General features: G+C 32.6%; 1 protein-coding gene and 1 non-coding gene across 2 annotated transcripts; one reads left to right on the forward strand and one right to left on the reverse strand.

The window, feature by feature from the left end:
• Positions 1-6,766: 6,766 nt before the first annotated feature.
• LOC112703594 (ras-related protein RABA1b) lies at positions 6,767-9,937 on the forward strand. Its single transcript, XM_025755127.2, has 2 exons — positions 6,767-7,152; positions 9,209-9,937. Exons 1-2 carry the CDS (start codon positions 6,932-6,934, stop codon positions 9,639-9,641), a joined length of 654 nt encoding a protein of 217 aa, XP_025610912.1. The 5' UTR covers positions 6,767-6,931; the 3' UTR covers positions 9,642-9,937.
• Positions 9,938-10,455: 518 nt separating this feature from the next.
• On the reverse strand, positions 10,456-10,528 carry TRNAE-CUC (transfer RNA glutamic acid (anticodon CUC)). Its single transcript has one exon. It is a non-coding gene; the product is annotated as a tRNA-Glu (tRNA).
• Positions 10,529-13,019: the final 2,491 nt, after the last annotated feature.

Consider the following 13,019-nt stretch of genomic DNA (forward strand, 5'->3'; position numbering starts at 1 on the left):
TCCAAACTTCACCTTCATTCACATGAACCTTCGTTGAGAACCCCTTTTTCTTAGCATGATAACTTTGAAACTTGCAACATTGGTTCACCCAATAAAGCTCAAGATTCTTTGAAGCCTTCTTAATACTCACTTTTACAACCCTAATTGAATTGGAAAAAAAAAATCAAATAGTTTATTCTTGACATCACCAATAAAAAATCCATAAAAACAATCATAGTTATTAAAGGCAGCTCGACTCGATCGATCCAATAAAAAATCTGATCACTCGGTCATTAATCTAAGATTGGATCATCATTTAAATTGGTTAAATAATTAATCTAATCAAATTCATTTAAAATCAATTTAAACCAACTCAATCAAACCCAATTAAGCTAGAAAAATATTATTTTCTATACATAAATTTTTTATTAAATATGTTATATAAATAAAATTAAATTATATTTATAAATTTAAAAAATATTTTATTAACTACAATATATTTTTTATTTTTATAATTGTTATTTTTATTTTTATTTTTTGATAAATAAGAATATAATAAATATAAATGTATAAATACTTGAAGAGTATAATAAATATAAATTATTGATGAGTTATTAAAATTTAAAAATAATAATTAATTGAATATAAAATAAAACTAAAGAAAACAATATTTATTATGAAAATAAAGAATTAAATTAAATTTTATATAATTATTTAATTATGATCGGATCAACCGGTTCAATTTGAGACCTAATGATTGAACCAATGACTCATTAACCCGGTAGTATGACCGGTTATGTTCTCATAACTATGAATAGAGGTGCACATGACCCGGACCAGCCCAAAGACCTAGTCCGAACCCGAATATTTTGGGGCTAATACCAGAAGAAAAATTCTGAGTACCATCAGATTTACCAATGGAAAAATGAATAAAATCTAACGGTATAAACTTCGCCGGTAATTACTATTGGATTACCTGCCCAAAAAAATCATTTGGTTACCGATGAATTTTTTTCAACGATAACGTTGGCGCCATAATATCCTATTTTTTGCACTATTACTGTTGTATTATGCCTTCAGTAAATTCGACAATAATATCAATTTTTTAAAAAAAATTGTGACACAATTTTTTTAAATTTTTCCTTTTTAATTTTAATTTTTTATTTAAATTTATTTTTCACACAATTATTTGTCAAATTATAAATAATAGAAACCAATTATGTAATATTAAATATCAAATGTTCAAATAAATTAAAAGTCAAATAAATCAAATGCAATGAACTAGTAAAAAACAAAAGTCCTAATCACTAAAGATCCTGATAGTCAGCGTCGTCGTCATTCCCCTGGTCCTACTGAGGCAGCGGAGAAGGCGGTGATGTCTATGTCCCAGCAGCAGCACCGCTGCCACTGGCGCACATTTGAGCCTGGTACACCGCCATCTGCTGCTCCATCGTTGAAGCCGCTCCAGCTGCTCCTTCCACTCCAACCTGAGCTCATTCGTGTCCGTCACACGTGTGAGGATCTCCTAATATCTCTCCCGAGTCTTGTTAAGCTCGTGAGCATATTCTTGAAGGGTCCCAATGAGCTCTTGCACCTGTAGCCTCAAATCAATGTCTTCTTTGGGATTGACGGCTCGACTAGTGGCAGAGACAGACGATGGCGTCAATGTGGAGGTGCAGAGGATGCTGGCGAAGAACGACCCTAGTCTGTAGACGCGATTCTTGTACGGCGCAGATGCTGTCTCGCGCCAAATCACATTAGGATTGATAACTAAAGCAACAGAGCCACTGCCGTCCTCCCCACTTTGCTGAGATTGCTAAGTTGTGGCCTCCAGTCTCTACGTGTTGGACTCCTGTGTAACACATGTTATTATGATTAGGACGACAGTTGTACAGTTAATTGAAAATTTAATATCATAGGATGTTTACTTACATAATGATCCGCAGACTGCTGATTCGCAAAGGTTTCCTTGTTCTCCTTCAATGTGTGGGTATACTTGAAGGTCTCTGCTATTGTCGCATTGCGATCCAATGACTTCGACTACTCATGTTGTATTGAAACAATATGTTAGTATACCTACTAATGATATGTCAAAGAATAAACTAAGTTAATAACAAAATTAGAGAAGCTACATACCAGTCTGGCCTTAGTCTTCATGAAGATCATTAAGCCGCCGGTATACTTGGATGACCTGGTGGTGTGAATTTTTGGAATGTCCACAATTGAACTGGCAAGTGTACCGAATCGTTCAAGTAATACCTCAGGTGAGTGAGGGTCGATCCCATGAGGATTGATAGACTGAGCAATAATGGTCGAATAATTGGTTTAGTTAGGCAGGAAGAAAAGTTGGTTTCGTGATTTGAAATCGCATTAAAGAGTAATTCAAGAGTAAGGAAAGCAAATAAGAGACTTGGTGAGAAATCAATAAGAGAAAGCAGTTAAGGTATCGGAGATGTTTACTTTTCTGGATTAAGTTTTCTAACCAATTATTTTAATCATGCAAGATTCATTTCATGGCAAACTGTAATTGACTAAACCCTAATGTCTTAGTGATTTAGTCTCTTCTAACCTTCATAACCGCCAATGTCTTGGTCACTTGATTCCGATTAGAGGGTTAAATTCAATTCTAGTTTATAGCCACAAAAACTCTAATTACCCAAAACTAAGAGGATTATATGTCACGTATCCTGATTAGTTCAAGTAATTAGCAGTTTAGGAGGAATTTACTTTCAAGCTGTTGTTCAGGTGAGAGACCTCTACCAAGGATCACAAGAACGCATATAGAATAAAGGTCATAATTTCGTTCCACCCAGATTCATAAAATGAAGAACGAAAGTAATCCTTGAAACTAAATCAGTACATTAATTAAAATAGAAAAGCAATAGTCTTAATCCATAGAAATAAACAGAGCTCATAACCTTAACCAAGGAGGTTTAATGGCTCATGGCTTACAGAGAAAACAAAGGTTCTGAAAAGTATCAAAGTGCGGAAGAGAGACGTCTTTCAAGGGTGAATCTTTTTCCTTTTATATCTAACCTAATTTGATTTGAAATTAAAATAAAATAATAAATTCTAAAACTAAAAGATATTGTTTGTAAATAAAAATTACAAAATAAAAGATAAGATAACTAATAAAAGCTAAATCCACTTGAAGACGCTTCCTTGATGGGCTTCAAATATGGATTGCCTGGCGCTAAACGCCAGTTGGGCGTTTAGCACCCAAAGAGGCAGAAAATTCCTAGGCTTGCTGTGCTGCTGGCTGGCGTTTAGTGCTAAAGGGGGATAGCTCTAAATCTTCTCTTTTTTACACAAAACTCTGCCAAATTGCTCCGAATTTTACTTGAAATAAATAAAAATACTAAAATACTCAAAGTAGCATTCAAAGAGGATTTTTGCACTAAAATATTATAAAACTTAATAAATTCTAACTGAAAATGACTAGAAAATAAGGAGAAAATAGGATAAAGATGCTCACGCATCACCTGGATGATGCTCTATTAGCTCTGTTTGTGAGACGCCGATCCTTGAACCCCTCATCAGTCTCCCAATGAACATACAGAGGCTTTTTTATTTCCGGGCAAAGCCAGGAAGTGAGGTGGTCACGCCTCTCATGTACATCCTCCAACATCTGTTGCAGCCGCCGACCCATTCGATGGTTATATATCTTCCTGATGAGGTCATCGTGCTCCTTGTCCCATATAAATTTCACCCGCACAAAGAAAATTTAAAATTAGTTGATCAAAATATATCGTATTAAACAAAATAGAAAATATAAACTAGCTAATAAGGTTTGACTATATTAAGTTTTTACCGCCAACTTCTGGAACCATCGCTCTCTGGTCTCAACAGGAATTTTCTTGTAGCTCAGCCATGAATGATCGTACATCATCTTGATGACGTTGGTCATCTCCTGAGTACATGCATTGTTGTTTAGGGCAAAGTTATCAACAATTCACAAACAAACCAATATAGCAAAATATAAATTAAAACTTCAGAAGAAAATAACCATAATATATAGAGTTTTTTTTAGAAATTTTGGCAGAATTTCATCTATAACTGGAATGCGCCACAAACTGTATCCATCAACAATTAACTTAAACAACACTAATTGTCAATAATTAATGAACAAGAGTCAATAATCAAGAAGCAACATTCATAAATCTACTAAACTAGAATCAATAATCAAGAATCAATAATCAGGATATATCAAATACTTTAAGCAGTGCAAATCTACAACCCTAAATCCACTAAAACTAGAATCAATAATCAGAATATATCAAACACTTTCAGCATATCAAACCTACAACCCTAAATCCACTAAAATTAGAATCAATAATCAAGATCACTAATCACGAATTATCAAACACTTTCAGCATATAAAAGACTTAAAGTAGTACTTATGCCATTCTGTCATTAGGCCAAATCATCATCTGTACGATGGGAGGTGGTGGAAGGACATCGACTGGTTAACTTCTGTGAGAGGATTCTGGCACTGCGATGTCTATCGATGAAGGTGGCATCACCGAGGCAGTGGGCTACTGAGCGGATAGAGGTGGCATTGTCGTCGTAGACGCAGGAACGTAGTTGGAGTTAGGGACCACGATGAACAACTGTTCCGATGCACCCGCAACTTGTGACATTACCGAGATAGTCGGAGTAGAGGGAGATAATTCAGAATTTTCAGGAGTACCGGCAAAAATCATCTCTCTACCACGACCACGACCTCTAGGCTGATTCGTAACACCTCTGTTGTCGTCATGTCTGCAAAGAGCATACCAATAAAAAAATGTGCTAAACATATTCACAATATCATTTAAAATGCTTAATCAAAATAAACTACGTTAAACTTAGTTAAAGAAATATATTATCCGTTAAAATCAAATAAAACAAAAGAGGTAAGTGCATATTCTAACCTCACAAACATTTAACAATATTTCTATTTGAATAGAATAACTTGAACTATGTGAAATATATGCATTCAAGTTTGAGCATCACCAATTTACTAAATTCAATTCTCATTGAAAACCAATAGCACAACAACAATAATATCACATCATTACAACATTAAAACTTACAAAAGTCTAATAACATAATTTAATCCTATCTTAATCGCGTAAATTCACTAAATAAAAAAATATTTCTAATTAAATCATAATACTAATTAACAACTAAAATCTAAATTAATCTTAAATTTAACAAAAACAAAAACAGAAATTTATTCACCGGAGAATACGGACACAAAAGTGGACGGGAGAATGTTGGTGATGGCTGGCGTTGTTGTTGGTGGTTGACAGAAGTAAATGGCGGCGAGAGAGTGGGGGGCTGCCGGAGAGTATGCAATGGCGGGGCTGACGGAGCGACCAGGAGGGAGAGGGTTAGAGAGAGAGTAGAAGAAGAAAGGGGAGAGAGACGAATTAAGGAGGCAGCGGTGGGGCTGATAGCGGGGCTGACGAAGCGGTGGGAAGAGAAAGGGTTAGAGAAAGAGTGGAAGAAGAAAGGGAAGGGAAAGAGAGAGACAAATTCGAAATGAAGGGGGGAGAGCGTTCGCGCAACTATTGCAGGTCACCAAAACGCAGTGTTTCACTAAATGGACTTACCGGCGGATTTTTCCAATGGTAAATCCGATCCTAAAGTACGGGCCTAATTTTTTTATTTTTTCTCTAATTATTACCCGCGAATTTACTGTCGAAAACGTAAATTCACCAGTAATAATTTAACTTGATGAATTCGATGTCTTTACCGTCGGTAAATCTGTCGTCACTCTGCGACGCTAAATCTACGGTACTCAACGTTGTTCTTGTAGTGTAATTTCCTGTGATTTCACCGGGTCTAGATCTAGGTAAGATTCTCAAAAATAAACTTAGTCATTATTTAGAGTCGGATTGGGTTCGGTCAAGGCAAACCAGGTTTCACTCGATTCGTGTGCACCCTAAATGAACTAAAAGAGGTATATATGTTTTAACGTAATTTCAATATTATGTTATGTTAATTATAAACTTATTATCCTAATAAAAAACATTATAAGCTTATTATTTTGTTTTTAATTATATTTGTTGAATTAGAAAATAGATTAAAGAAATATAAATTAGAATTTATGGATAAATTTAAATTTAAGTATAGATATCAACTTCTTAGTAATAAGTATGTTTTTTTTCTTCCTTATAAATAAATATATCATATTTTTTTGACATAAAATTTATCAAGACTTAAACTTCACCCGATTTAAACTTGGTTAGTGTAGCCTAAAAATAATATGATTTTATCAAATTCAAGCCCGGATAAAAATCTCAAACCATGTACATCTTTACTATGACAAAACCTCATAACATTTGTGCTTGAAGGAAAGAACGCGAAGAGAGAGCTTGAGGAGGGAGAGAGCAAAGAGACCAAAGAAGATGAAGAGAATGCTTGTGAAATTTTTATCATTCTTAAATTTAAAATTTTAAAATGCATTAATACTTGAATATACTAAAAAATATTTAGTTAATTTCAATAATATTTCAACAATACAAATTTAACTATAAAATAATATTTAAAATGTAAAAACTATATTATAATTTTAATAAAAATATAAAAATTAATTATATAATTTAATCTATTTTTAATATATATTTTATATAAATAATTAATTTAATAACTAATTTTTCACGTGCATGTCATATGATTGTCAAATAATTTAGCACATTTATTCTTTAAAAAAAAAAGGTTTAGAACCAAATAGATATTTACCTTTTTTTTTATTTTTTTTGAAAGTAGAATTTAATACAGCGTTAAAATACTAAGATATAAGACGGGATTGATTTTCACTTGATTTTATTTATGGCGCTTTTTTAAGCGCTTTTCTTTTCACGCATCTCAGTTCTTCAGTTCCCACTGCTTTCACTCTCTCTCTCTCTCTCTCTCTTCACCCCCAACACCAACACCACTATCCTCCTACTTTATTCTCTCTTCAATGGCGGGTTATAGAGCCGACGACGACTACGACTACCTCTTCAAGGTGGTCCTGATCGGCGACTCCGGCGTCGGAAAGTCCAACCTCCTCTCGCGGTTCACCAAGAACGAGTTCAACCTTGAGTCCAAGTCCACCATTGGCGTCGAGTTCGCTACTCGCACCTTGAACGTCGATTCCAAAGTCATCAAGGCTCAGATCTGGGACACCGCCGGTCAAGAAAGGTTCCTCCCTTCTCTTCTTCTTCTTTCTCGTTTTGGCTTCTTTTTTTTTGTTCGGCGTTTTTTTTTCCTTTTTGTTTGGGTTCAATGGGAAGAGACGAATAGAAGATCGTGCTGACGTGGCAAATAGTTAGGTCGGTTACTTGGGTTCAGATTCGATCTAGATTGAAACAATTTGAATTTCTTTTGAAAATGGATCTGAGCCATGTTTGGTCGTACCATATTTTTTATTTTTGGGTAATTATTAAATTATTTATTACTTGAGATGATTTCAAAATTGAAATCAAGATAAGTTGGTATACACTTTTTACTATTATTTATTTATCTTTTGCTAAGCCGGTTGGCTGGATCGTGATCTTGTGTCAAATATTTGTTAATCTTAGAAAAAAATAAAAAATAAGTTTTTCAGTAATTCTGTTAGATTCAGTGTGTGGAGAGTTGGAATCGAAGAGTTATTTTATTTCTTTATTTATATTTTCGAAACTGGAATTGTTGTAAGGCGATCTAAAACATCCTTGTCTTACTCTTATGTCATTATTAACTTGTTAAAAAAAAGGGAACTAAGGCTACAGTAACGTGGTTTGTTTATTTAATTGAATTCAACTAACCGTTAAGTTAGTTCAGCAATTCAATTGATTATTATGAAATGCTAATTTTTTTAGTGTTAGGAAAGATGACATAGGCATGTCGTGGTTGAATCACGGTGTATTAGAAAAAAAGTGAAAATATTTTCTGTTAGACTCCGATAATTGTCTTGCTGACTAGATTTTGTTGCATTTGTTTCTTACAATGGCAAATGCACATGTCATACTTCTTTATAATGGAATTTTTCCTTCTTTAGAAAAGTTTGAATTGTTCTGCATCTGTGTAAATTTGATGGATTTTGCAAGGTGGAAGTATTTGTGAAGTTACTCGAATGTTCTTTGAGTAATGAGAGTAAAGAAATTAAGTGTGTGATTAAGTGTGTCAGTGTGTGTGCTCTAGAGTGAGAGCACACCTTAGGTACTGTTGTTATACGCTTAATATAGGAACTAGGAAGTTTTGGAGAAATGTAACTTCGGGTTTTTGCTTAGTGGTGTGGACTGAACCCGAACTTCTTGGTTCCATGGTTCTTCTAGGTGAGAATACAGGTATATTAGCAGCAAAACTCTTTGTGGAAGATGTTCTCAATCATGGCAGTCATATTCTAGATTCAAGGTATACCTTATCCAAGTCAGAGATTTGGTTGACCAGGTTGTTTAGATTTGATGCCCGATTTGTAAATAGATATTGTCACTAGGCTTAATCTTTGTTATGCGTTCTTTGTGGTGAATGATGGTCTAAATGAAGCATATGCGATCCATTTGATACAAATTGTCAAATGACATGTACCTTGAAGAGGTCAAAGTTTTGAGCACTCTCTTAGTTCACCTAATGTGAATTTGGAAAATTGTGTCGGGTAAAACTAAGCTGTTATTGAAATTTTACTTGCAGACATTCCTGGATAGTGTATCAGCGGGAAATATGATATTGCAACTGTAACTCTGAAATCGCATAGCTGTAAGAATGTGTTGCACACATCATCCGTATTTTGAACATGGCTCTTTGACTACTATTATTCATTTATTCTTACCCATATCACTTAAATAGTTAAATAATTAAATTAATAATTAAATTACTGTTATATACTGCTTATTAGTTATTACCTTCTTGTAAAAAAAGAGGTAATTAGAAAACCTTAATTGTGAGAGATACGTGTTAGAAGGGTATGATGGTCTGTACAATTTTTCAGAAGTAGAAATCCAGGATATGTTGCATTTGGACTCTAGTCTTTTGTTTAGAGCAATTGTGAAATGAGTTTCCAACTTAAAAATGTTGGGTGTGACATTGCTTCTTGGTTGCAATCTTGTTCATGTCTTATAGCCAATGACATGACTATGCTTATTTTGTCATTTGCCATCATAATTAATACAAGTTTGCATTATTGCATAAAAATAAATAATGGATTGTTATGGATAAATTGTATTTAATGAATATCCTAACTTTGCATGTTATTGATTTTCATTGTTTCTCTTTGCAGGTATCGCGCCATAACCAGCGCTTACTACCGTGGGGCTGTAGGTGCACTTCTTGTGTATGATGTCACCCGCCATGCAACATTCGAGAATGTTGACAGATGGCTTAAAGAATTGCGAAACCACACGGATGCCAACATAGTTGTGATGCTTGTCGGTAACAAATCAGATCTCCGCCACCTTGTAGCCGTGTCAACCGAAGACGGCAAGTCTTATGCCGAGAAGGAATCACTGTACTTCATGGAAACCTCAGCTCTGGAGGCCACCAATGTAGAGAATGCATTTGCCGAAGTTCTAACTCAAATCTACCGAATTGTGAGCAAGAAAGCGGTAGAGGCTGCAGAGAATGGAACTGCTGCCGTTCCCGCGAAAGGGGAGAAAATAGATCTTAAAAATGATGTTTCTGCATTGAAAAGAGTTGGTTGCTGCTCAAGCTAAGGTTGGAACAACATAATTCAATTGGTTCTTACCGGCTATATTGTACTTGTAATATTCTGAGATACAAATTTAGTAGCAAAAAAACAAAGAAAAGAATTTAATTTTTCATAGCATGTTAAACCTTTATGTGTAACCTTAAAATTAAAACCATGTTTTTTCATGTCCAGTAGGAGCTGCTGGTGAAGCAAATTGATTGCTGAGCAGCGTAGTCTTATTTATTGTAGTGTTATTGTTTTGAAATGTTTTCACTTGCAAAGGTTCAAGCTTGAGATTAATTCAGAGTTGGTTTGGATGCATATTTTTTCCTTTTAAGATTATTACCTATGAATAGTTATTTGTAAACATTTATGGATGTGTTTGAAAAATCGTTATCTTTTGACATGAGAACATCTTTAACAATCATTGTCCATTTTGTTTATTTTTCTTCTTTATTTTTGGACATTCATTTTCCACACACTTTTAAATGGAGGATAAATATTTATAGGAGACATTTTCCTTCCAAGTCCTTATTTATTAAGAGTATTTTTTCTTTTGTAATTTACAATCAAGTTGTTTAAGAATTATATATTAACATATATACATTTTTCTTCCAACTCAAAATCAGTTACTTATAATGTTTCATTCTATTATTATTAGGTGAAGAATCAGATTCTGATTATGACAGATTTTTTCAATATTTTGTTAGTGATAATAATTTTAAAATAGTGATAAGGTACAGGGAAGATTATCTTTCGAAGAAATTTTAATGGAAAATAATGTATATAGTAGAAGAAAAGGTAAAGATCTGTAGAGAAGCGTAGATTAACAAAAAATATTCCGTTGCCGGGACTTGAACCCGGGTCTTTCGGGTGAGAGCCGAATATCCTGACCAACTAGACTACAACGGATTACAAGCATTGGTTATAAAGTATATTATTTATTCTATAAAACAATTTTAAAGGAACATTCTTCTGTGCAATGCATTCCTTCAACACCTGAAAGCTAAAGAAAGGGTACAAGAGAGGAAAGACTAACGAAACATTTTTCAATCAATTTATTTGTCATATCTGTGAACAAATTATATTTTTATCATGAAGTTTTTAATTTATTTGTACAACTTTCTTTTTGTGTAATATCAATAATTGACTCCCTTCCTTGGATATAGTTGGACCATTTTCATAAATGTCCTAACTCCTAACGTTCATCTTATACTTACTAGCTACCAAAACAATTCAGATGAGGTTCGCCATTTCTCTCTCATTACCGCCTTTATAAGGCAGTCAATGATGATGATATGATAGATTTGTAGGGACAATCAAATTCAGAACTCAAATAAATGGAATGCCAATTCCAGAAGGTATAGTTAGGTAGTGCTAGTTCATGGGGCTAGTTTCCTTACCACTTTCATACTACTTATTCAACCAGCTGTTGTATCCAAGTGATTCTAGGAAATGATAGAGTTATGCTATGAGTGCTAAGTATTGGTTCATTCATCACCATCTCAGTAGATTAGATGAGTGCTTTGTTATGTTAAAAACTCTGATAATCTCTAGATGATGAATGATTCAATATAATGTCATACACAATTGAATAAATGGTTGAAAATATATATGAAAAAGTTTAGAGTGCATAAAAGTACCCATAAAAGATGGTAAATATTAAAGTACATCTAAAATATTATTTTGAATGGACAGAAATGTCATATTATTAATAGGTTTGTGAAGTCTAAAAGTGTATTTTTATCCATTAAACTTAATCTTTTAGGTGTACTTGAATATTTACGAATTTTGGTGTATATATGTATCCATTACAAACTCCGTCGATCCTCTTACTCCAAATCTTTTGCTCCCGATGATGAGGGATGTACCTGCAGGACTTAGACGTCATAGTGGATGTGTTATGGATAATGTCTTGTGTTATGACTTATGAGATGAGAGGCTCTATAGTCATTTATAAAGGCATGAGAACTTGAATAGAGACTGGAAGTAGTTATTCGAACTCTCTAGTCTCTAATATAGGTGCTATTCACATACAAATAGAAAAAATAAAGAATGTTATTTATACACTAAAATTAGTTATTAAAATTAGTTATTATATATTTATAAATAAATATATGTGTAATTTAACTCATTTTTAATGTAAATTTTATATTTTAATATATATTCTAATCATTTATTTTAGTAGTTAATTTTAATATATATATATATATAAAATACCGTTATACTTATCACAATATATGAGATTGTGACTGTGTATAGTCTTTTTTCTAGATTTGATTTTAATTAATTAAAGCAATTAACCCATTCATTACGGAGATTAGCTTGGTTCACTCAATCTAATTTTTCTATTCTTCATACATTGTTTGGATTAAGGGAATATGAAGGAAAAGAAAATGTTAAATAAATTAAGAAAGTAAACTTTTTTGTTGTTTAAATAAAAAGAGAAAATTGAGTTGAAAAGACAAATTAGTGTGGAACCTATTAAAATTTTTTCTTCTCAAAGATGAAATGAAAAAAAAGAAAAAATGTGCAAACAATAAAAAAATTATTAGAGTAAAGTGATAATTATATTTTTAAGGATTTTTATTTTATATTAGTTAGTCTTTGAAGAAAAAAATAAGTACCCGTTAGATTCTTAATCATAGTAAAATGTGGACATATATGTCCTTCCATCAATAATAAATAGTGTGAAACGAAATGAAATTGCTCATTTATTTCGTTATCTACAATAATGCGTGTCCTATTACTGCCACATGAGTATAGAAACTATATAATTTTAGATAATGAAACATTCATTATCTTTTAAGTTTCTATATAACCATTATCAACTACTCTTTATTTACCACAAATCTTAGTAAAATAGGTGAAGTTTCACTTCAAAAAGTATTATCTGCGTATAATCTTTTATAAATAAACACGCCACAGTAGTTAATGGTACATATAAGCACCATCTTTAAGTTTTACGTAATAAATTAATAGAGAAACATAACATGTCCATCATTTGATGTTTTGGAAGATCAAATTAGTACTTTTTTAGGGACTAATTAGTTTGAGGTCAAAATCTTCAGGGACCTAATTGTCACTTTACTCAAATTATTAATTTACTCTTTAATTAATAAAAAACAAAACACCTAGAGTATTAATATAATTTTATTCTATTATGATTTTATCTCTTCTCACTTTTCTTTTCATCCAAATAAAAAAAATCTTATTATTTTTTTATTCATTTTCTTTTTATTCAAACAACACATAAAAATTTCTTTTTTTTTATATTTTTTTCCTTTCATTTTCCATCCTCTATCAAAACAAAATGTTAATACATACACAATATTCTGAAAACCGATTCGAACTGATTGGTTGCGGTCAAATCGATAATTATGCAAAAGTCTGATTCAGTTTA

The sequence above is a fragment of the Arachis hypogaea genome, chromosome 7, assembly GCF_003086295.3.
Source record: "Arachis hypogaea cultivar Tifrunner chromosome 7, arahy.Tifrunner.gnm2.J5K5, whole genome shotgun sequence".
Classification (NCBI taxonomy): Eukaryota; Viridiplantae; Streptophyta; class Magnoliopsida; order Fabales; family Fabaceae; genus Arachis; species Arachis hypogaea.